Source organism: Trachurus japonicus, chromosome 10, assembly GCF_045865225.1.
Source record: "Trachurus japonicus isolate A0001 chromosome 10, Traja_1.0".
NCBI classification, from domain to species: domain Eukaryota; kingdom Metazoa; phylum Chordata; class Actinopteri; order Carangiformes; family Carangidae; genus Trachurus; species Trachurus japonicus.
In genome coordinates, this window is record NC_140916.1 from 8568048 (window position 1) to 8592118 (window position 24071).

The 24071-nt window shown below is 41.4% G+C and overlaps 1 protein-coding gene across 16 annotated transcripts in view; it reads left to right on the forward strand.

Annotated features, from left to right (window-relative positions):
* prom1a (prominin 1a) overlaps positions 1 to 24071 on the forward strand; it is a 94735-nt gene that overhangs the window by 51704 nt on the left and 18960 nt on the right. For 9 of the 16 annotated variants that reach the window (XM_085789158.1, XM_085789172.1, XM_085789157.1 and 6 more), the window contains 9 exons: positions 17414 to 17534; positions 18307 to 18370; positions 19415 to 19504; positions 19800 to 19823; positions 21512 to 21741; positions 22175 to 22249; positions 22390 to 22453; positions 22770 to 22929; positions 23417 to 23569. In XM_085789158.1, coding sequence (XP_085645284.1) covers positions 17414 to 17534; positions 18307 to 18370; positions 19415 to 19504; positions 19800 to 19823; positions 21512 to 21741; positions 22175 to 22249; positions 22390 to 22453; positions 22770 to 22929; positions 23417 to 23569 — 981 coding nt within the window. The remainder of the gene's footprint in view (positions 1 to 17413; positions 17535 to 18306; positions 18371 to 19414; positions 19505 to 19799; positions 19824 to 21511; positions 21742 to 22174; positions 22250 to 22389; positions 22454 to 22769; positions 22930 to 23416; positions 23570 to 24071) is intronic. The other 7 variants (XR_015036866.1, XM_085789164.1, XM_085789171.1 and 4 more) reach the window with 1 other exon arrangement.

Consider the following 24071-nt stretch of genomic DNA (forward strand, 5'->3'; position numbering starts at 1 on the left):
TTTATAATTATGGATCTACTGTATACAGTTAATAATGAGACAGAAAACACATTCAACAAGTTTGTTTCCTTGAGACCACGAGGCCTTTAGTGCAGCTTCAGATCTTAAGGTTGAAGGATTATATGCAGTTTTGGATTAAACCTAAACAAATTAAATAAATATTTGTTATGTTCTACACTCTTAGTTAAATTAATACTCAGCAGCTGCATTGGTTTAACATTCACACTTCAATTGGATCTATGAGCTACTGCACAAAACAGTTTTGACAAGCAGTTATATTAATTTAACTTTTATGTAGTACCACGATAATAAAATAAATATATACATTTAATTTATGAATTAGAAGAATATCCTTATAAAATGTCAAACAGATAAAGAAAAGGACTGAAAAAGTAGAAAGGAGCGACTGAGGTTTGATCCAACAGTTCAAACGGTTCAGATGTTTGAAGTTCACACGTTGTTGGATGTTACAGATGTCTATGTCAGGCTCCCTCAGGATCAATAAAGTACCTAGTCTATCTATCTATCTATCTATCTATCTATCTATCTATCTATCTATCTATCTATCTATCTATCTATCTATCTATCTATCTATCTATCTATCTATCTATCTATCTATCTATCTATCTATCTATCTATCATCCATCCATCCATCCATCCATCCATCCATCCATCCATCCATCCATCCATCCATCCATCCATCCATCCATCCATCCATCCATCCATCCATCCATCCATCCATCCATCCATCCATCCATCGGCTACTGGTAGTGCAGTTGTGGCTTACACTTGGGGCCCTAGTTTCGTGGACCAGGTGAAGTCTAGCATCAGCGCAGCTTCGCCACGCCAACGGGGTGTGGCCCAGGTCCATTTCGCAAGTTTGCTGGGCCGCGCAGTCAGACTTAGACTAGCGCAGCCCCTCCCCTCGTCCCTCCCACCGGCGCAAACGGTGAAGAGGGAGGAGACAGGGCGGGAGGGAGACAGGAGGAGGAGAGAAAGGCGTGGAGTGGGTTTGACACAGCCGAGTCAGATCTTCACCAATCAAAGGAGCTCCTCTCCTCACCTTTAACTGGCGGCGGGTGATGCGCGCTGCAAGTTTGTCATTTTATACTTGGACATGGACGGAGGAGACAGCGACGCCAGAGGCCGAACCTCTCCCAGGAGGAAACAGCTGTTTTGGTCCGGAGGTCCGAGCTCAGAGTGACCAATAATGAGTTTACTAATATACTTAACCAGGTTTGATCTGATATACTGAGAACCCCTACCCAATCTAAGAAACAACTAATACACTAATAAAGAAACTCACATTTATTCAAACCCTATGTAAGCAAGATGACAGGTGTACACTAATCACAACATAAACACAGACCATGTGGATTAAATCAGCGGACTCGCGCTCTCTCTCTCCCTCCCTCTCTCTCTCTCTCTCTCTCTGTCCGTCTCTTTTTTTCTCTTTTTTTTCTGTGATGAGATGCTGAGTATACTGTAGTAGGCTATATACTGACTATCTGATACCGAGGCTGTTGTGGTGGACTAAGAGAGAGATGATGATTTGTGTTTTGTTTTTCATTACGGCAGCGTGATGCGGTCGCTCTCCGCTAATGAATTAATAAGTAAATAAATAAATAAATAAATAAATAAAGCGATCATCACAAGGGCAGAGTGGTATCTCAACACAGCAGCGACATGCAGTCATCCACCCTCAGTCCTGCTTGGGACACCCACAGCTGCTTTTCAGTGCCAGTTCGTCCCTGCTGTGTTAATTCAGGTGGAGTTTCCATTGCGCGTGCCACAGCCTTTGATCTCTGCTTTGATCTGACGTCAGATGTGACGGGACAATCTATATAGATATAAATTCACGTGTTGATTCCATTAGTTGCATTAAATAGTGGTTATTGTGGATATTTATTGCATTGAAATGTGTCTGGAACTGTGGAGACCTGCCTGTGAGGTCTTGGTGACGTGTGTGCACTGCAGGTCAGTCAGCCAAACTTCCACTGCACCTGCTGCGCTTCGCGCTGCGCTGAGATTAGACCTGGTTGGAGGTGGCGAGCTTTCAGCGCAACCTCGGCGGGACATTTTCGGACAAAACTTCCACTGCACCAAGCTGAATCTGTGACGCCTCCCCCTGCTGCGCGGCCACGCCTATCTCAGCGCAGCGCGATCTGCCAATCTTCCAATCTGACTTTGCGCTAGGCTGCGCTGGTCGAAACTTGCATTAGACCAGCTGCGCTACCTTGCGCCACCTGCGCTGCGCCAGCAAACTAGGGCCCTTGCTGTCATGGTAACAGCAAAAACATTTGTTGTGTGTCGTGTCCTCGTCAGAACAGATCAGCTGTTTCTCCTAAATTACTGATTGTGTGCAAGAACTTTATTTTTACGTTTTCAACAATAATAACACTATAAGCTCTATGAGTGATACAGGATCAGATGCACATGCACAGATTGGGTCTGTATGATTATCAATTACTTACAATATTGATACCTCTGATCATCAGTGTTGTGTCAGTTTCACAGCACAACACCGTCTTAACTCTACAGTTGTGCTTAATAATAATAATAACAACCAGTGTGTGTCTTTATGCCGCCTGACGGTCGTTGTAAAGCTTCACCACCAGACACGAGCAAAGAGCAGCACGAGTTATTTCAGTCTCCGCTAATCAGCTCTGATTCCACACAAAACCCCCGCCTGGATTTATAATGATAAAATGACAGACAGAAGATCCTTCCCTCAGCTCGGGCCGACTGAAGAAGAAGACCCCTGCCTCATGCTGTTACCCAACATGCATTTCAGCGGTCTATTTCAGTCGCTGTGTGTCCAACGCTATTAAACACAAAAGGTCCCAACATTACGGGCTCAGTAATTTAATGCTAATCAGACGAGGTCTAATTAATGATAATAACGCAGGCGACAGTGAACTGAGCATTAAATCTCAGTTTGTCGTCCTCACATTAGATATATCTGATATCTGGGGTAACAGCAAGGGGCTGGGGGGGTGCGGGGGCATTAAACGGCCTAACCACAAGACACTGACTCATCTGTGGGTGGTGATTTATTTTTTTCTATAATTGATTTTTCTCTATTACTCTGTAGAAAAACTACAGAACAGCTGGATACATTCACTTTCATACTACACTAATAGAACATGTGGACGCCACGGTCGCTGTCCTGCTGAGGAGGAGTGACCCACACACACACACACACACACACACACACACACACACACTAACAGTCAGTCAATGCACCATTGTCCCAACACGATGCTCACAACACTGACTGCCTATAGGTTTTACAGAGAGCAGAGAAGTGACATGGACATTTTCTAAATCAAACATGTTATGAAATGTGAATAAATATTTTTTTGCACTGACAACCTTCAATTCATTTCAATTCAATTCAACACGAACAACTTTATTAATCCCACATGGGGCAATTAGTTATGAGCAGCAGGTTGTCGTGGTACTGTACATGTAGCCTACATGGCATACAATAAATAGACAATGCATCACATCAGACCACATGGAGCTTAGTATGGAGAATAAATATAAGAGACTATAAAAAAAAAGAGCCTATGATACTGTATAATTAAAATAATTCACTAAACACATTGCTTCAAAGAATTAAGAAATAAAGAAAAAGAATAAAAACCCTATAAGAATTAGAGAACCTGTCTGTCCTTTAAGATCCTGGTGGTTATTAATCAGTTTTACAAATTCTGTTTTGAAAATACAGTACGCCTTCATGTCATCATCACACGTATCATATTTGACTGCTTTGACTTTTCCACTACAACATATTATTTCTTGAAATGCTCTCAGTGTTGCAGCTCCATATACGAACTGATCTTTATGACAAGTTTACCACCAAATTGAGGCGTGTAACTACAAATGTTGGAGGTGTGACATTTTCTGAAACTGAGACTGAAACTATGAAATAAAACGTCCACAATCTTGTGTTGACAGCACCACAACAACCACACCCTCCTGAGAGCGGACTGAGGTCTCATCACATGCAACCAAACTCTTAATTCATCCTGTAACACATGGTCAACCTTTCAATTATTATTCTATTTATATTTTTGTAAAGGTTACCCATCATATCTGTTTTATTGTCCTAAAACTTTTGTGTCGTGGCTGTTTTGATCCAGTTGTGATCACGGTGATCAGACCTGCAGAAAAACCCGGTTTAATTAACTGTGGAGAATGACTACAGCCCTATAACTGCATAAATGATCAAACATAATGCATTTAATAATATATTCAACACAAAAAGAAGCAAAGAGAGAAAGGCTCATATCTATGATTTTCAACTCAGGGGGCAAAACACTTTGATTCACTATATTCAGTTCAGTTAAAGGGGAACTATGCAAGTCCGGTCGCTTTTCCGCTGTTTTGCTAATGCTCCTCTCGACCATGTGTATTTGTTTACAACGAAGCCAGCAAAAAATCTATATAAGGAGCAGTGGATAACATTATATAACATATACGAATGTGTATATTTGTGTAGTCTTAACCATTATAAACAAAAGTTTGCCGGTTACGGAGCACGTTTGTGTCGCGGTGTGCAGAGAGGAGAGCTGGGACACCGGGGCGGCGACCGAGTAACTACAAGGTTGGTTTTCAGCCATGAGACGGCAGGTGGAAGGCAGAGAGCCTCCGTTCTCGCTCGTAACAAGTCACAAGTCATGTAGTTAACGATCACAATTAGTCCAGAGCTTTTTAATTAAGGTGATAATGTAAAAACCCTGCTTGGTTCCTCTTTAATGCCCATAATAAACATATAGAAAAGAACCTCTCATGTTTTTGCAAAGCTTTACAGACCTTTCACTATCATTTACCGTATGTAACAATAGATACTTTATTAATAATTCAGCAGAATTATTAATAAAGTGACCAAAATAATGTACGCATTAACCTCTCCACATGTGCAAACACACATGGTTTTACATGAGGCTCAATATAACTGTCACACATCTGGCAGTGATGCACCTGGACTTTTTATTTTAAACTTTCTCTTATGTGTCTAAATGAACCTGTTGCACTTTTCCTTCTCCATCTTCTGCTTCCTCCTACTGTAACTCCTAATTGGAGCAAAATGCCTCACTCACAGTTCACACACACACACACACACACACACACACACACACACACACACACACACACACACACACACACACACACACACACACACACACACACACACACACACGACTGAAATCTCCCACATAAAGCCTAAAAACACGACGCACAATTAGTCACTTAGAGACGCACACGCACGCACAACAAAAAATACACTCCTACCTCCTGTAACGCACACTTAACAGCCTCCCTGAGGACTCATCACATGTTCTCTTATTTTTAGGGGAGTCATTAATAGCGTGATGAGCAGCAGCTTCACTGATATAAAAGGAAGTCACAACGACTGTGCAGACGACGTCACTCTCTGACTGATCGTCGAGCTGCAGGGAATTCATTTTCTGGTGCCAGAGCCGGAGACCTGGAGCGTTTACAATCAGCAAAAAACTAAAAAAAAATGAAGTACAATGACACTTTAACTCCAGCGCCTGTGGGGGGAAAAGCAGCAGGAGCAAAAGTAAATGAAGCCACTTTTAAAGTACAAAGTGATTATAATAATAACATACAAAAACACAAAAACATTAAGGGACCAATTATATCAACATGTGTCCTGGACAATTTCTGGCAGAGACGGAGAATTTCTGTTGTTGCAAATAATAGTGAATTGTTTTATGTGTTTCTACATGAGTCTGTGGGTGGAAACGATTCAGAGCCTCTTTTCATACAGAGACTTTATGTTTGTTGAGGTTTGAAAAACATGATTTTATCGCCTTCTGAATAATTAATAGTGTGGCAACACAAGGTTCTTAGAGCCTGATCAACAGATCGATCTGCACTCACTTTCTTATACTTGTTATTGGTTGTCCTTTTATTTTATATTTTTCAGTGCTGTCTTCAAGCTTAAGTTCATGATAAGTTCAGATATTTTTATATTTCCATTTCTTTATTTGTTTTTTCGAGGAAGTTTTCGACAAGTTCTTTGGATTTCAAGAGTCTGGAGTTAGAAATTGTAGCAGAAAAACTGACAGGAAAAGTAAAAATAATTCCACGCTGCTGCAGTCGTATAATTACTGGGGAACTGCTGTGAGGAATGCTGGGTAATTATGGAATAAAAGTGAAGCAGAATGAAGAGGGTCGGTCAGTGATTACTTCTAGGTAATTTCTCCAGATTACTACATAATTACAACATAATTATCGGCCTGTAAATTAAAGAGCTACAGCGTCTTTTAATGTATTTGTCCCGGAGGTTATTCCGCCGTAATCGATCTGAAGTGATGATGAACCGAACCCTCAAGTTTTCCAGTAAAGAAACATGATGAATCAACCCCCATGAACTCATCCACAACACATTCATCCTGTTAAAGTGAACTTTTATTAAAACTATCTATAACTCTTGCATCACATCCACCTTTATTCTCTGGTTTTTCCACAGTTTCCTTTGTTCCGTGTCGTCTGTTTGGTCTCAAATTGACGAGAGTAAAACTCAGAACTAGTTAGCGGTAGCGATTGCAGGAAGCAGTTAACCTGACATCCATCGTGTAGATCAAAGACACACAACAGACTGAAGAGCTGTTATTTCTGAACGTCAGGTTGAATTTTTGAGGCAATTTCTTTCTGTCAGCGACTCTGGCACCGATCAGTGACATCCTCCCATTCTCTCCCTATACCTACAGTACAAAGCTCTGGTTGATTATTATTTTTCCAACCTGGAAAGCAGCCATCAATCAGCAGAGCACTGGACGAATATGAATCAGCGTGAGGACGGGAAAAAAAAAAACAACATAAAGAAAAATGGAGGCAGTGATTGAAATGTCAGAAACCAGTCGTCTGATTCTGACACGATGTGACGGCCTCGTTCGGTTTAAAGTAGAAAGTGCAACAGAATACACAGATACGTATTTTACTTTACACGGGCAATGTATTTTAACGGCCATGTGCATAAATGTCTGCATCGGTTACGGTGCTGCAGAGGCTACTACACAACTGATGCAACATGAGAGCAAAGCTGACACAGCAGGCACAGAGAGGGGAGTACGAGTACCAGGCACAGGCAATAACACAAGAGCACACAACAATACAACTGTAGCATCTCGTTCCAGTGAACTAGACTTTGTCATTGTGTTGAAAAATGTATCCGAGTGGATTAAACCTGGCAGGAAACAACAAAGTTTTATCTTGTCATTGTGTCTTCTTTCGTCCTTTACAAACAACTTTCCATTAATGAAATGAACTGAGCTCCGTCGGTTCAACACAGCAGCACAATGTCCCAAGTATAGATGCATGATCGCTGCCCGGCACGTAACACACCGCCGCCACTGACGTCGCACAATGGCAGCTTTTACACAAACCGCTGCCAAGCTAATTAACTGGAGAGGTTGTTGTCAGAATGAGCTGCTCATGCAGACGCCTCACTTTTTCTTAATCGTCCTAATTCTCCCTCATTTCTGCAGCACGGACGACCACGTCAACTTTTATTTTTCACTAATTACATTTCGTCCTGGGGGCTTCTTGAGAGCGAGTGAGCGAATGCACAAAATACCCAAACAGGAATTCTGTTCAAATGTGAAACTAATCGATCGTTCACGGTTCGGACAGCCTTTCTTTTTCAAATGCATTGGTCATACTCATAACTGTGTTGGGGAGAAGCAACGATAGTGTTCACACTGTTGCACACAGCAGACGTGAGGAGGCAGAGCTGCAGGATCTGTGACGTGAGGGGTGCTCTGCTCTGCTCTCTATCTCGGGGAAGGATTTATAGCCCAAAAATAGCAGCAGTCCCTAATGCAGATAGAGCCGTCTTTCATTTCTTTCTGTCACTGTGTGTGTGTTTTAACTTTATGGGCAGTGGGGTGAGGAGTGAATATCAAGCTTGCTCGCAGAGTGATTGAAAATTTAGCTCTGTCTGACTACAAAAAAGGTTTTTCTACACTCTACCGGCCGCTATGAGCTGTAATCACCCAACGTATCACAGCCGGGGATTTAAAATGAGACTTTATTTTCTGGCCTGGTGGTCACACACAGTCCTCCTCACACAGACTCTGATTCCTCCTCTGGTGAATCTTAGAGGAATTATCTATTGAGAAATGGATACGTCAACCTTGTGCCTCTGAGGGTCGACTCAGTGTCGTTTCACTGTAGCTGCTCTCAGTTCAGTGTCTCAATAGATCTTATACCAACCTGCATCCAAAAATACTTAGTGGCCGTGTGGTAGAAAACTGCATTTGAAGCACGAGGAAGAGTGGGAATCACTTTACTCTGGGTCCCTCTCGGAAAATTATTTTTTGCATTTCTTGTCCGGGTTGTTCTTTATTTTTTTTTCAAATGAACTGTTCCAGATGAGGTCAAATACTTGGGACCCCTGAAGACGTCTACTCCTCAGCAAACCTCCTCATTACCCTCTACCAGCTGTCATATGAGAAATCCCACAGATCGCCTTGATTGGCAGGTCATGTTATTAGCATTGACAGACGAGGCGAGGGGTCAGGTTGGTGTTTTTCATCAAGAACTGTGACAACAATGTTACTTCATTTCATTCAAGACAGACTGTGCAGTTCTTTATATAGCAGCAGGACGACAAGCTCAGGCCAGTTATTAAGTGACTATATAACCCAGAAGTAAATATGTAAATTTAATGACATCCAACTAAGAATGAAGGTAAAGTCTCAATGTTCCCCAATATTTAATCCAATATCCTTAGTGCATATGGTCGCATGGGCCTGTGTTTGTAACTTTAATTCAGACGATGTATAGTATATGAACCTGCACTTTTAATTTGTGTTCACTAAGATCTCACTGCAGCCAGAAATTCAAACCAAACTGTGGCACGTTGATGCATGTGCACACAGTGTTACAGCATTTACAAACCAGGAATTGAAATTTAACGTCACACGATTACATCAAAAAGTGCATGATTGACCTTTCTGCTATTTGCCTCTCATTTCCATTGCCTGTCTGACATTGACCTCATGACTCTCATAAACCTGCTGCTGCATGTTATGAGGCCAAAGGACAAAGACACAGTGACAGGCCTGTGAAATACATCTGTCCAAATGATCGGTGTCATCTGTATACAACACACACACACGCATGTATTGGTTATTAATTTGCATGAATTTGTCTGTGTAGATACTGTAACTCCACAGACACCCATGCAAACTTGATATTGAGCATGTGATGATATGCAGATCACATACAGTGGAATTATTTTTTATCCACAGCTGCTTCTATCACACGCTTGGAGTCTGGTCTTTCTGAGCTCAGGTGCTGCAGACTGAGTCCACATTAAACCTCAGGATCTGGCAGTGTTTGCTCCTCGCTGATCCCACTTAACAGCAAAAGACTGAACCATTAAAACCAATCACTGTGATGCAGCTGGTCTCTAACTTTACAGGAGACCAATCCCCTGGAGAAAAAAAAAAACGACTTTCAGTGCTGGCACTAAAGGAAGTTTTAAGCTGAGAGTCCTTCTCCAGAGCCGCCCTTGTAGTGGGGGAGCTGAATAATTAAATGCAAATCACAGCTGATTCGATTCAAAGCGGAAAACTTTGATTGGTTGAGGTTTAATGAAGTAAAATATGTTGTTATGAAGTTGCTGTTTACAGAGTAAATTATCTGCACTTTGCAAATTCTTCATCACTCACTCATTGACACGACTTGTTTTTCTTTTGGACAGCCAACATTTATTCTGAAATCACACTCTTAATATTTGCCTGAAAGGTTAATTGTCTTTTTAACCTGTATGTGTCTAGGGACGGTTTACTGAGCAACTTTTTTTGAAGTCCTTAAAGGGATAGTTCACCCTAGAATGATATTTCGCTCATTCTCTACTCACCCTCATGTTGACTAAGGGCTGGAAGAAGTTTCAGAGTCCACCGTCCCTTCTCTGAGTTACAGGGGATCTTGGAGTAGCAGTGCATGTCCATATAACGGTTGCAAAGGGACACCAGAGCTCTTCGTAAAAAAACACACACAAAAAAACATCCAAATACCTCCATGATGCTCGTATGTAATGTCCGTCTTGTGCTGAAGCCCCAAATTGCGTAATTGTCCCGAAAAAATTAAATAAATCTATATTTTAAGCTTGTTTGTAGCGGAAGCTTCTCGAAGCTCCTCTTCCTGGTCCGTCCAAATCTCGCGTGATTCGCAGTAACCGCACTGACGCCGACGCAAATCACGCGAGATTTGGACAGACCAGGAAGAGGAGCTTCGAGAAGCTTCCGCTACAAACAAGCTTAAAATATAGACTTATTTAATTTTTTTCGGGACAATTACGCAATTTGGGGCTTCAGCACAAGACGGACATTACATACGAGCATCATGGAGGTATTTGGATGTTTTTTTGTGTGTGTTTTTTTACGAAGAGCTCTGGTGTCCCTTTGCAACCGTTATATGGACATGCACTGCTACTCCAAGATCCCCTGTAACTCAGAGAAGGGACGGTGGACTCTGGAACTTCTTCCAGCCCTTAGTCAACATGAGGGTGAGTAGATAATGAGCGAAATATCATTCTAGGGTGAACTATCCCTTTAAGGAAGAAGTTGGATCTGCCTCTTCTTCTTCATAGATTATAGAGACTCTGGTACTTAAGGATTCAGTGATTGGACTACAAACACGTCAGTGAAATGGGAAGATGCTCGGTGTTCAACGTGTTTGAACCTTGAGCCTCCTTGTCTTCTCTAAGTTATCCTCAGTTTAACTTGTAGAAACTGAGCTGCACAGATTTATACTGCCTATAGTGGCAGGTGCTTAAACTGCACTGCACATTTAGGGATTAAACAGTCATTGTCAAGTCCAAAATCCAGTTCATTTTTGTTACTATCCAACCAAACAAACAAATTAAACTATTGTTCTGTCCAGCTATAAAAAAAAATCAGTATGATAATCTATTTTAAATGGTCATTATGACTTAAAAACACTGTTTTTTTTAAATCTTTTTGGCTCTTCTGGAGTTTTTAAACACAGCTGAATGTCAGTGACCTTCTGTGGCTGTGGCTGTGCACAACGCTGAACCCTACAGGCTGTTTGGCTCTGAGTTTAGTATTCATATCATTTCTGGACTGTTTACTGAGGACATAATGGTCTGTTGTCTCCCACCAAACCACTGCAGCACAGCCAGACCTTAGAGGGGATGGACAAGAGAAACTTACACATCATCAGCTTTATGAGGAGGAGGAGGGAAAATATCAGGCCCATCTTCACCAGGTTGTCATGCCTGGAGCAAAAAGGCCCCTGGGCTCAGAAAGCTTAAGTATTCATTGTCTGGTTAAATTCCTAATAAGAGACAAAGCTGTGCAGAAACGTTGAGACTGTGACCTGGTGAGCAGCGAGGAGACGGATTATAACGACGGCCAACCAGAGGCTTTAACTGAATATATTGGTGGCAAAGTTCATTTTAATTTAGCTGCATGTGGCAATGTCACAATGTTGCCGGGACTCGGGGGGTTATTTTGGCAATACACACTTTTCCTGCATGTAGGTCTATGCTGCTCAGCTGATTTATTGTCCTACATACTGTACGGTACATACAGAACAAGCTGCTTTGTTGTAATTTATCTGTTCTGCTGGAAAACAGAGCACTGAGGCCAAACTGGCACACTGAAGGTTAAAGTTTTGTTCCGTACCTTTTAATTAATGCTCAACATTACAGGTGTAATTGTGCAGAATTAAATTGTACTGAGTATAATTTAAAATTAACAGGTTTTTCAAGTATTAATAACATTTGTCTGAGGTCACTACAGTGAGTACAGTTCTGATTCTCTTCTTATGGACAGACGGGATAATAGAGGTCCAGTCCCAGCAGTGTGAAAAGCAGGGAGGGGCTGAGAGGCGACTGTCCCATGCAGCCTCGCAACTACAATCACACTGAATGCAGGCCATTGTTGGGAGTTTGTAAAAGCTATGGAGCCACCAGACCATGTAACACTCACTACCCAGCCCCCAGTAGTGGCCTAGATTCTGGGGCGCTGCGCTGCTGCGAGTTCGATGCTCCTCTTCATCTGCTGTTGTGGGGTTTCCAGCCTCAGGGAGAGTTTAGCTTTCACTCCAGCAGGAACCACAGATCTTTTTTTTTTTCTAACCAAAGTTGCTAGAGGTGAATTTTCCTCACACTGTGTGTTTGAATTGTCCCCTGTGGTCAATGTGGGGCACTCGTTCAACAAGCAGCTATAGTCATTACCCACAGTGTGAGCTGGCACATCAGTTCAGGTGCCGCTGACAATATGAAAACATGAGCTGCTACTTGGAAATTACTCTAATATATATTTGGAAACAAGGATTGCGAGATAAATCAAAAATATTTGACGCAAAATGTCAAAATATTTGCTGGTTTGGCTTCTTAAATGTGAGGATTGGTGGGCTTCCTCTTGTCGGACATGATAATAAATGAAATATCTTTGGGATTTGGATCACTAGTCAGAGAAAATAGGCAATTCAATCCATGTAACTTTAGGATTGTTGGGCTGTTTTTTGACATTTAACACTAAATGAATAATGCATTAATGGAGAAATTTAATGGAAACCCTTGAATTTGTCTCTGTAAGCTGGTAAAAAGTTATAGTTTTATGCATTTTATGCCTGACCTTCACATTTTGCTTGGTATTAAATCACCTCTTTACTGCTGTTGTGCAAAATGTATGAGCCTTTTATGTGTACAAGCTACAAAACCCAAGTGAATTTTATGATGCTGCTTCTTTTAAAAAAAAAGACACTTTTCAGGTGAGTGGGCTGAAATATTTCTCTATCATATGTGATATATGAGACACTGCAGGGTTTAAAGGTAGAGTGAAGGTGACATTTTGAGAGTCACAGGCCCACAGGGGAGAGGGGGGGCGGGTGTACGCCACCTTGTGCAGCATCAGTGAGGAGAAACAGGCTTTCTCATGAATCCACTCTTCATCTATTTTCTGTTATCCAGCTCTGGCAATGCCTCGCTTGTCATCTTGACTTTGCCGTTTGTTTGATCATTTTGCTTTCCAAACACAAGCATGTATTTTTTTCCATCTTTCTTTCTTTCTTCTTCTTGTTTCTCTATCCTGATTTTGTTTCATCATCTCTTAAATAACAAATCTGCACAAGAACCGAGTCAGACGACCCCAAACTCCAGACTGAGTGAGGCGAGCGAGCGAACAAGGTGGACGGTTGTGTACTACACATACACACACACACACACACACACACACACACACACACACACGGCTCGTTTGGGAAACCACTTTGCCGTTTTTCTCAAAGAGTCTTTGTTTGGCTGCAGATTCCAGCGACCTTGCCGGACACCAGCGGGAGTGGAGGGAGTGAGCGAGAGACAAAGAAAGAGAAAAACGAGAGGGAGGTGGAGAGGAGAGGAGAGGAGAGAGGGAACTGAGGGCAAAAGATGGGAGAGAGAGGAAGAGAAAAAGGTTACCGTAGGAAAATGAGAGACAATGAAAAAGTCTGAATGAGGCCTACTGAGGAATAGAGGTGTAGTGGAGGAGACGTAGATAAAAACAGACGAGAGGGAGCAACAAGACAAATGAGAGCAGGCTGCAGAAGAAGAAAATACTGTATAGAGAGAGAGGGAATACAGCATGTGTGTGTGGAGTGGTGCACTTGTGTAAGAAGAGAGAGCGAGAGAGAGAGACACAACATGAGGGCACGGAAAAAAAGTGCCGGACAAAAGGCTTTTGTTGTGAAAGTGGCCATTTTGAATCTTCCCCCTGGTTCCGGATGGTTCCACTGCTCCGTGTCCCCAACCTACTTGTTTGGCCTAGTTTTCTCATCAAGTCTCCACCTATACACGACGACAGTGTTTACTCACTCACTCACTCACTCACTATTTATGGAGAAGATCATTGTAATTCCTCCAGACACGGCAGCACGTGACCCGATAACATGCATGTTCTCCGAGGACCACCATACTGTACATACATACGTGTGTACTGGTGATGATGTTTTTAGATTATTAACTGCACATTGCACGCAATATTTTCCTTCGCTCGTCCTCTGGGTTTAATTTTCTGACAACACAACTTCCACCTTCTCAAAACTTGACTCGCTGCACCACCGTTTGTTCCAAAAAACAGTCCCAACTCACAAATGAGTTTTCCAAAACGAGAAGCAGTGGCACCGACGCAGCGTCGTCTCTGATTTCCAATGCCACACTGACGTTAATTAAAACATGTTGGCAGACACACTGAAGTTTTTGTAAGCAGTACAACTTCTTCTAACGATTAATTTATTCTGTTGCCAGTTAATTAATTAACAGAAAGTTTTTGCAATTGTTTATGAATTCAAGGTAAATGTAAGAAAAAGAACAGTTTTATGTAACAATATGTAAGTAACGATGCGAGTAAACAGTATAAAATTCAACTATAGGCTACATACAAATATTAGATAGAATAAAGACAATATAAGAAAAAGTAGAACGAAAAATGATTTTAGTTTTGACTGTCCCACAAAAACAACACCTAAAGTTGGGAGTCTTGCAACTTGTCGTGAGCATGCTTTGCCTTTTTTTCTGTGGGTGGCGTCTTTCAAGTCGATCCTCAAATCAACTTTATTTATGCGACGGCGCTGAATCATAACAGACGTTCTCTCGGGGAGCGCGCACATCTAAAACCTTTCTTGAAAAGAGAAAGTGTCAAACACGTTGGATTCTTGGGGGCATAAACGCAACTGTGAAATTCCTAATGTGACAAAACGTCTGCAGCATAATGCAGGTTTAGATTAAACGAGATTAACAGGATTATAACCACAAAGAGAGACTGTGACTACAGCAACAGCAGCAGCAACAACTGCAGATCACAGGACTGTAAAGATGAGCTACCTTTACACACACACACACACACCACCTGCCTCATGCATTTACAATAAGTCCATGAATGGGGCATAACCTCACTTTGCATCTTCACTGCACTCACACATATATATACACACACATGTACGTACACAGTGTGTTGTTGTGCGTATACCTCCACAGATACTCAGCCAGACTCACATGCACAGACCACTGTCTTATTATGCAGTGACTCACAACAGCCTGATTCATCTCCATTGATCTAAAACCTTCCCAGTGGCTTCTCTGAGTCAGTCCTTTTGTTATTCCTTTCTGCGAGTCATCTTACATCATTCATAAAGCTGCTTATTCTACTCAGGCTTTGCCATAAATGAGAGTTGCTGTGTTACACAACTGTGCTGTCAGGGAGGTTTTTGCTTTTTCTTTGGTTTTCTTTTTTTTTGGGGGATCCTGCACTTTGGCCATTTATTCTTAAACTGATCAAACCCTATTGCTCACTTGTACACAGATCCACGCAGCACACACTTAATACGTGTGCAGTGCTAGCTGTGAGGTGCCGTGCAAGAAAATTCAGCTGGGATGAGAGTGAGTCATGGAAACGGCTTAATATTATGGGCTGTCTTTCCCCTTGATGTTTCTCAAGCTAATTAAGCCTCGTATACCGAGCTACTCAGGTCTGTTTGAAGTGTGCGAGAGACTCACTTTAATGGTATGCTTTTACGCACTTCGGTGTTTTCGCATTTAATTTGAATTTGTTTACAACCCAGGGACCTTAGATTATATAGATGGGGCCTCAGAGCTCGATCTGGATACACCTGCGCTCACTGCTACCACCTCAGTTTGTAAATTGCCTGAGATATAACATTATTTTTCAGCTGAACTTCATTTCTTATTATCTCACCAACAAAAAACACACCATAAAATAAATTATAGCTTTTGTTATACACATTACAAGAATAGCTTTGTGCAGTTGCAGGTTGCATTAAGCTCATTCTCAGAGTGGCTGAGTACATTTACTTGTGTAGTGAAATTTCAAAAATACTCCACATAGCAATGACCAAGTGTTCAACTACTGCAGCTTCATGTTAATAATGCAAAATACAATCAACAAATAAATCATAATGTGTTTCTATAGATGCATAACTAATGTATCAGTGCTTCATATAACATGTACATTTGTAGGCCACAATATTTGATGCAAAATGTCAAAATATTTGCTGGTTTGGCTTCTTAATTGTGAGGATTGGTGGGCTTCCTCTTGTCGGACATGATAACAAATGAAATATATTTGGGATTTGGATCACTGGTCAGAGAACATAGGCTGTTTTTTGACATTTAACACTACATGGATAATGGAATAATTATAATATTCCATTATTGAAGGTCAATAATGGAGAAATTTAATGGAAACCCTTGAATTTGTAACTGTAAGCTGGCAAAAAGTTATAGTTTTATGCATTTTATGCCTGATCTTCACATTTTCTTTAGTATTAAATCACCTCTTTACTGCTGTTGTGCAAAATGTAGGAGCCTCTTATGTGTATAAGCTACAAAACCCAAGTGAATTTTATGTTGCTGCTTAAGTACATTATTCTGAAATTAATTATTATTATTCTGAAATTGTCCATTTACGGTTTGGTACTTAAAGCAGAAGTAAGCGATCCGGTCGTTTTGGCTAACTTCTTGTCAGCCGATGGAGTTAGCAGTCCCCGCCCTCGTCCCTATGTCACCACATTCAAGCGCAACCCTTGGCTGCCCACACAGCCCTTCATGCCATTCTCTCTCCTCATTGGATAAAGGTTGTAGGATACAAGGAAAGTTTTCTCCTCGGCTTACAGCAGAGCAGACTGACTGACAGACCCGTGTTTCGGACCAAACACTCTATGGAAGTGATTGCTGTCGGAAGATATAACTATTTAAGACTTATATTAACACAAACATTCCGCTTACTTCTGCTTTAAAGCTGATTTTGCAGGTTTTCAAAGTTTAGTTAAGTTACCTTTATTTAAACTTGTTAGTACACTGAGGCAAGTATCATTTACAGTGCAGACGAGAGTACAAAGCAAAACAAATAAAATACAGAACAGATACACACAATAAAATACAGTAAAGCACAGAAACAGAAAGGATCAGAGAAAACAAGAACAACCGGAGGACAGGAAATTAGTAATGAATGATTTGAAGTGATTGAACGGGACAAGTGAGTTTAGCTGGATATGATTCCAGATGTGTGGGGCATAAGCAGAGAAGCCAGACCTTCCTATCTCAGTCCTGATGTTGGTATTTATACACATGTTGTAGCTGTATTTTTACCTGACTGAAGGATCTGAGTACTTCTGCTCATCCTACTGGACGCTGTCAAAGTAAATACGGTGGTGCACACTGACCCCTACTGTTACTGACAGGCCATCACCTTGATGTGTAACTAACACACACACGCAAACACACTCTCTGCCTCCGCCTCCGCCTCCGGCTATACTTGGTTTGACTTATGCAGGAGCAGAAAGGTCACTGGTTGACACAAAGTTCACAGTGCGTGTGTGTCTGTTGTGTGTTGTGTATTTACAGGATTGGCGTGCTGTGTGCGTACGCTGCCAACCAGAACCTGAGCTCTCAGGTGAAGAACATACGGCGACTGGTCAACAGCAACATGAGGGACCTGCACACCTTCGCTAACGACACACCGATGGTAAGACAGAGCATGACCCATCCTGCTGCTGTGTGTTGTCAAAACAAATGTTGATCACAACATATTGTGTAACAGTCCTGGGGATTTAATTATGTAACAATATGGGCACTTGATTTAAAAAAAACAAAAAAAAACAGAAAGCTACCAGCTAAATTTGAGCTAATGAAATAATTTGGAAGCTGCGTAACAAACTGTTTAGTCACGGTGGAAATTTCTAAAATCATTCAAATGTCAAAATATTCCTGATAGATCTGAGGCTGTTAGAGTTGAAGGCCGCTGTGTGTGTGTCTGTGTGTCTGTGTGTGTGTGTGTGTGTGTGTGCGTGTGTGTGTGCCTCTGTGTCAGGCCTGCTTCTGTTTCTAGTCATGCCTCCTTCCTGTAATCCTCTCAAACTGAGAAAAGACAATTTTCTCACCTTTTGTGCGTGCGACAGCTACAAATTTGCTTTCTAAAACATCATTCTCATACCATGAAATTTCACAAGCCCAGACCTTTAGTCTCACTCCTGTGACTGTTTTTTTTTTTTTATAAGAACAAAGAAATCCAACCAAATTCTCAGTTTATTAAACGGTAATTGTAAATACAGTAGAGAGCCCTGCCTCATATTTTGTCGTTTTCTTCCCCCCACTATTTCATTATGACAAACAACATAACAGTGAAATCATGTGTCACTCCGCTGGTGTTGTTGTTTGTGACGAGACTAATCAGCTCATTTTCTGTGCGCTGCCATCTGCAAAAACCTGCTCCGCTCTGATGTGTTTCCTGTTTGCAGCAAATTGATTACCTAATATCCCAATACGCCACGGCCAGGAAAAAAGTCGTCTATGACCTAAATCGTGAGTACACCTTCTCTTTGTCCTTGATGGTGCGTTAGGTAGACTACTATATATATATATGAAGCTGATTGTCTGAACTTAACTGTGTCTTACTTTCTATGACTTTGTTTTTACAACAGATTTATGACATAACTAGGTCTACTGACTGTTATTAGAGCATCTCTGGAGGATTTATCCCACTTTTCCCCCTGTGTTATAATCCAGGCAGCTCTTTCTTTCCTGGAAGTTAAGACCTGTAAAAGCTGCACTGCCGCTATGAAACAAAAAATATTAAAAGAATAGCTCACCAAAAAATGAAATTCAGCCATTATTGACTCACTCTCCTGCTGATGAATACTCCGTAGTAGTTTTTTATTCCTCAAAGTGCATCTGGAGACCCGGGAGGCCGGTTCGTAGTCCAACGAAAACTTTATATGAGAGTAATACCGCCTGACACAAAAATGTCCATAAAACTACACAAAAAACATTGAATATTCCTCCACACTGCTCGTCCACTGTAATCCAAGTCCCCTGAAGGGATATAGTCCAGAGTTTACTGGAAATTACGTCACTGAGGCAAGTCCGGTCACTTCCGCGTGCGTCGCCTGAACGCGCATCAGGCAAATTCAATACAGGACTGTTTAGGCTGTAAAAATGTCCTAAATGACGTTGTTTTGAGTAAACTCTGGACTATATCCCTTCAGGACACTTGGATTGCAGTGGACAAGGAGTATGGAGGAATATTAAATGGGTTTTGTGTAGTTTTATGGACGTTTTTGTGCCAGGCCCTATTACGCCCATATAAAGTTTTCGTTGGACTACGAACCGGCCTCCCGGGTCTCCAGATGCATTTTGAGGAATAAAAAACTACTCCGGGGTATTCATCAGCATGAGAGTGAATTTCATTTTTTGGTGAACTATTCCTTTAAGTCTCTGTCTCTACATTAGATCGAAGATGTATGGATAAAGAGCAAAAAAAAAAAAACCTGGGAGGCGACACCAGAAATGTGACATAATAAAAAAAGAGTGACTTGTTGATCTTGATGCCGTCGTCTCCTCTGACAGATGTGGGTCCGCTGCTCGGTGGAAGGATACACGATCAGCTGGATAAGGAGGTTCATCCTGCCTTGGACAGAGTCCTCAATATGGCCGGAGGTAACACAAGCTCACTTTTAATTTCCTCCGTCAGTCACGATACTATCACATCACATCACATTTGGCTGGAAGATACTGAACACAGGCCGCCGCCGCCGCCACCGCACTGCAAAGTATTTTTGCTCCATAAGCCATTAAGTGAAACGAGGCATCGTAGCTGATAATGTTCTCCAGGTTCAGTGAGACAATATGAGCTGTTATTTGTGCTTAAATGTCACTTGTAATAATCTTTCAGTTTCTTCCACCCCCTCCCCCAATCTTCTTCTTTTTATGCTTTTTTTTTTTTTTTGTAAAGTGAAAATCGAGAGAGCCATCAAAGGTAACAGTAACTCAGTACCTGAACAATGATCCTGAACAATCCTCTGACCCCCTGATCCCTCCGCCCCTCCGCCCGCCCCCGTGAACTCCTGTGATTTGTTCCCTTGTGATCTCTCTCCCTTTGAGCACTTGGACCCATCACAGCCCTGAGTCACACACACAACCAATTAATAACGTTAAAACTGCACTACGCAACAACACCACCACCACCACCTCAGTCTGGTGAACCCGCGACCACAAATGACGTAAGACGACATCGGCTCTTTTTGGACTCACTCACTTTGGAATATTTAATTTCTTCGTTAATTCTCCACCTCCAGCCTCTCAGATTATTTTCTGCTGTCACCAGATTGTTTCCACAAAAAATAATAATAATAAAAAAATATTGCCTAGTGCAGTTTTAAGTTTTAAGTTAATGGCCTGATTTTACCAAAACCCCAAACACAACATCGTCCTCTTACCTGGATTTTCCCCCCCATTTTACCCCAGTGTGAAGTGAGCATAAGAAAATATGCTTTAATGTAAATATGTATTGTGTTTCTTTTCATAATGCTATTATTTGCAAATTTGACTTTTTAACTTTTAAAGTAGTTATTTTATTTACTTACTTTCTAATCCAATACAAGCAGCTGTATATGGACTATATAGAATATACAGGCTTGTAACACAAAAGACACAAAACAACTGACTGAAAGCATGTCTGTCCGTAGCTCAGGTGGTAAAATTAATGTCTGAGCACAGTAAAATGACTGTGGTTCCAGTTTGTCTTCCTAATGTTTGTGTACTATTTGCGTCTCTACGAGGGCTGAGCCGAGTCGTCAATCTGAGTCTGAGTCTGAGCACCTGGTGCAGATGTTTAGACAAAGTTTTAAGTGTAAAGATCAAGATTAGCACACTGTATATTCCACTAAGGGAAGAGAAAGACTAAATATTTAGCGCTTTACTCCCTGCTGTGCTGTCATGCAATAGTAAATTCACCGTTTCCTCTCCTGCACTCGTGCATCTTTTATACCAGTGTTGGAGGATGCCTATGTTTTTCAATTCTTCATCCTGTTTAATTTTACAAGTCTGCTGCAGGCTGCACTGTGATTGTTAACAACACTGACTTGCTGTCTAGCGATGCATCCAGAAAGGGTCACTTACTGAACAGCAACAATTTTAATAGAGGCAGCCAACAAATTAACATTATTCACATTGAATTCCTGCTTTTTTTTTTCTTTTTTTTTTGCCAAAAGCTAAAAAGATGTTTGGCAGCCAAAAATCTAATTTTAGATGTTACAGAGGCAACATACAGTCAGTCAGTGTACCACCACCAGAGCTTGGACTTGAAATTCACTGTGTTACACTCGGCTCAGGCCTGGTCCTGACAATAAGTACAGAGTGTCCTGTATGAGTCTTTTTGTTTTAAATTATACAAGTTATTTCTGGTTTATATTGACACTGTAAGTAAATATTAAGATAAATCCCTGGGTCAACTGATGAATATGTAATTTTTCAAGCTACTTATATTTGGGGTTTGCACATGAAAATCCACAAAAACCTAAGCTTCATAGCTGTCTGCATCTAAATCTACAAATTATGCACTTCCAGTTGCAACAATTTGACAGAAAATCCCAGGACAGATGTAAAAGACCTTTATGAATTATTGATAACTCCTCTGCTTCTTCTTCTTCTTCCCTTTCAACACAGCCATGCGGGAAACGAAGGAGGCCCTGGAGAACGTCAGCGTGTCTCTGGAGGTCCTCCAGGAGGCGACGGGGAAACTCAACTTCAACCTGAGCCTGGTCCGGACCAGCATCAACCGCAGCCTGAGCGACCCGGGCTGTCACGACGAGGAGTCGGACGCCACCACCGCCCAGCTGTGCCGCAACATCCGGCAGTCGCTGTCCCAGCTGCAGATCAGCGCCAACTTCACACGGGTACTAAACTGAATACTGTACAAACTCATCAACAGTATGTGTGTGTGTTTATCTTTTGGATGTACACTCTTAATACTGTACAGTTTCTCCCAAAGGTTTCAATGAAGAGATGGGCATTAGACCTTTCTTATAAGCTCTAGTATCATGTATTTCTGGTGTACTTAATATACTTAATATATTCATTGTCAATTGTTTTACTAATGCACTTTAAGGTGTTACTGCATGTTATCGTCACCTGATCAAGTCATGTGACTAGTAGTATTTAAGATGGCTACTCACAGCTATCCTACTGTCTGACGAAGAGCAAACCCCTATTGCTCGAAACGTAACGTCACAATAAATTATTACGCCGAGTCGTGCAGAGTCGCGAGTACCTTTGTTCTTTTTAGTTTGTTTATCAGCGTCTCGTCATCTGTTTATATTCATATTTCAGCTGCCGAGAGTGAACGCTCAGCTGGAGAAGATGAACAACGTATTGAGGACGGACCTCAGCGCCATCGTCCAGAAGGTGAGAAACGCATTATAATTTCAAGGAGTTGAGTTGAAGCAAGCTGTATTTTGTTACTCGATTGTTGCACCAACTTTTGCTTAATTGCCTCATTTTACTAAGAAACTGTGTTGTAACACGCAGCCGTTTTCTTCTCACAGGGTTATACTTCTCTGAACGACACGCCACAAATGGTGGTGGAACAAACCAGGAGCGTTGTGGAGAGTAAGTGATTGTTTGCATCCCTAAAACAAATACAAATAATTAATAACTGCTGCTGTTTGTGTCACTGTACTAAGTGATTACATGAATCACTGGGATTTGTCACCGTCCTTGCACTGCTCACTGCTCTCTTATGAGACTCAACAGCTTTCTTCATGTCAAAGAAGCTTAATATTTTGGTATCATTCAAAATCAACAAATCACAACTTTTACCCGATGCAGCTGCAGTCTCAATTCATTTTCTTGCATCTTTACATCAATCATTTAGCATGAAAGTGAATTGGAAAGGATGTGATTAATCGATTGCTGTGTCTCTCAGACGTACAGAATCTGGTGGACGGCATCGGCACCAACATCAGCAGCTTCTCCAAGGCTTTCCCGGTGCAGAGCAGCCTGTCCAACTTCACCATCTTAATCAGCCATGCTCACGCCAAGATCGAGGACTACTACCCTGAAATAGACCGAATGGACTTCTACAGGTACAGGTTTTGTTTATATATATATATATATATATATATATATATATATATATATAAATAAGAGTTGAGTTTTAAATCCAGCTGAGACAAAAAATTGTAAATAATATACTACAGTACATGCAGTCTGATGATTGGCTTTCAGCTTCATGGTATCTGGCTGGACCAGACTCTTTTCTCAAGCTGCTGTATAATTAATGTGTACCATATTATCCCGAACTAATATTTTCCATCTATGAAATATTCATATCACTGCTACATTAATTCAGTTTAAAATAGCTCAGTGGAGAGAAACCCGAGATGATATATCAGTTGTTATAAAAGCTTTGTATTACTTTTTTGTTTTTTTCTTCTATTCTACCCCATGTGGCTCACAAGCAGCTCTATTCTGGCCTTCACTTGTCTTGCTCAAGGACACGGGATCGTTTTGTCCTATTTGTGTTATTTTTAAGCCGTCCAGTCAAAGCTCTCACTGTCTGCTTGTTTCTAGGTGGATTGGCTGCATCGCTCTCTGCTGCATGGTGGTCCTGGTCCTGGCCTTCAACTACCTGGGCCTGCTGTGTGGCACCCTGGGATACGACAAGCACGCCTCGCCCACGACGCGAGGATGCATCTCCAACATGGGAGGAACGATGCTCATGGCGTAAGTCAACAACACACACAACAACAACGCACCTGACAAACTCAGTGAGTTTCAAGACCAAAAACCAAGACGGTGCAGCCACAGCGGGAGGTTGCACTCCGACTATCACAACATAACCGCCATGTAACACTGCTACTGCTGCTTCATTAAAACATTAAGAAAGGGCAGATCTGAAACTCTCTCCCAGTTTTTGCTTGACATTGATTGACCATAAAAAACAGTGATATGATAGTTTTAATTTGATATTAGAAAAATAAAAAGTTAGATGAAATGGGCAGACGTCAGATTTTTTACAAAACAGAAAAGCAGTTGAATCAGCTGATACTCCACATGATTTTTATGTATTTTTGGGCCCAATACGTTAATAAAGTAGGTTCAAGTGAAAAAAAGAATTGTCATAGGTGAAGTTGTGCTGAAAGAAAAAGAATATTTTTCTATGTAGTAGCTATATAAAGGTAGTATTGAAAAACAACCAAAACAGGCTCAGACCTCTAAGGGTTAA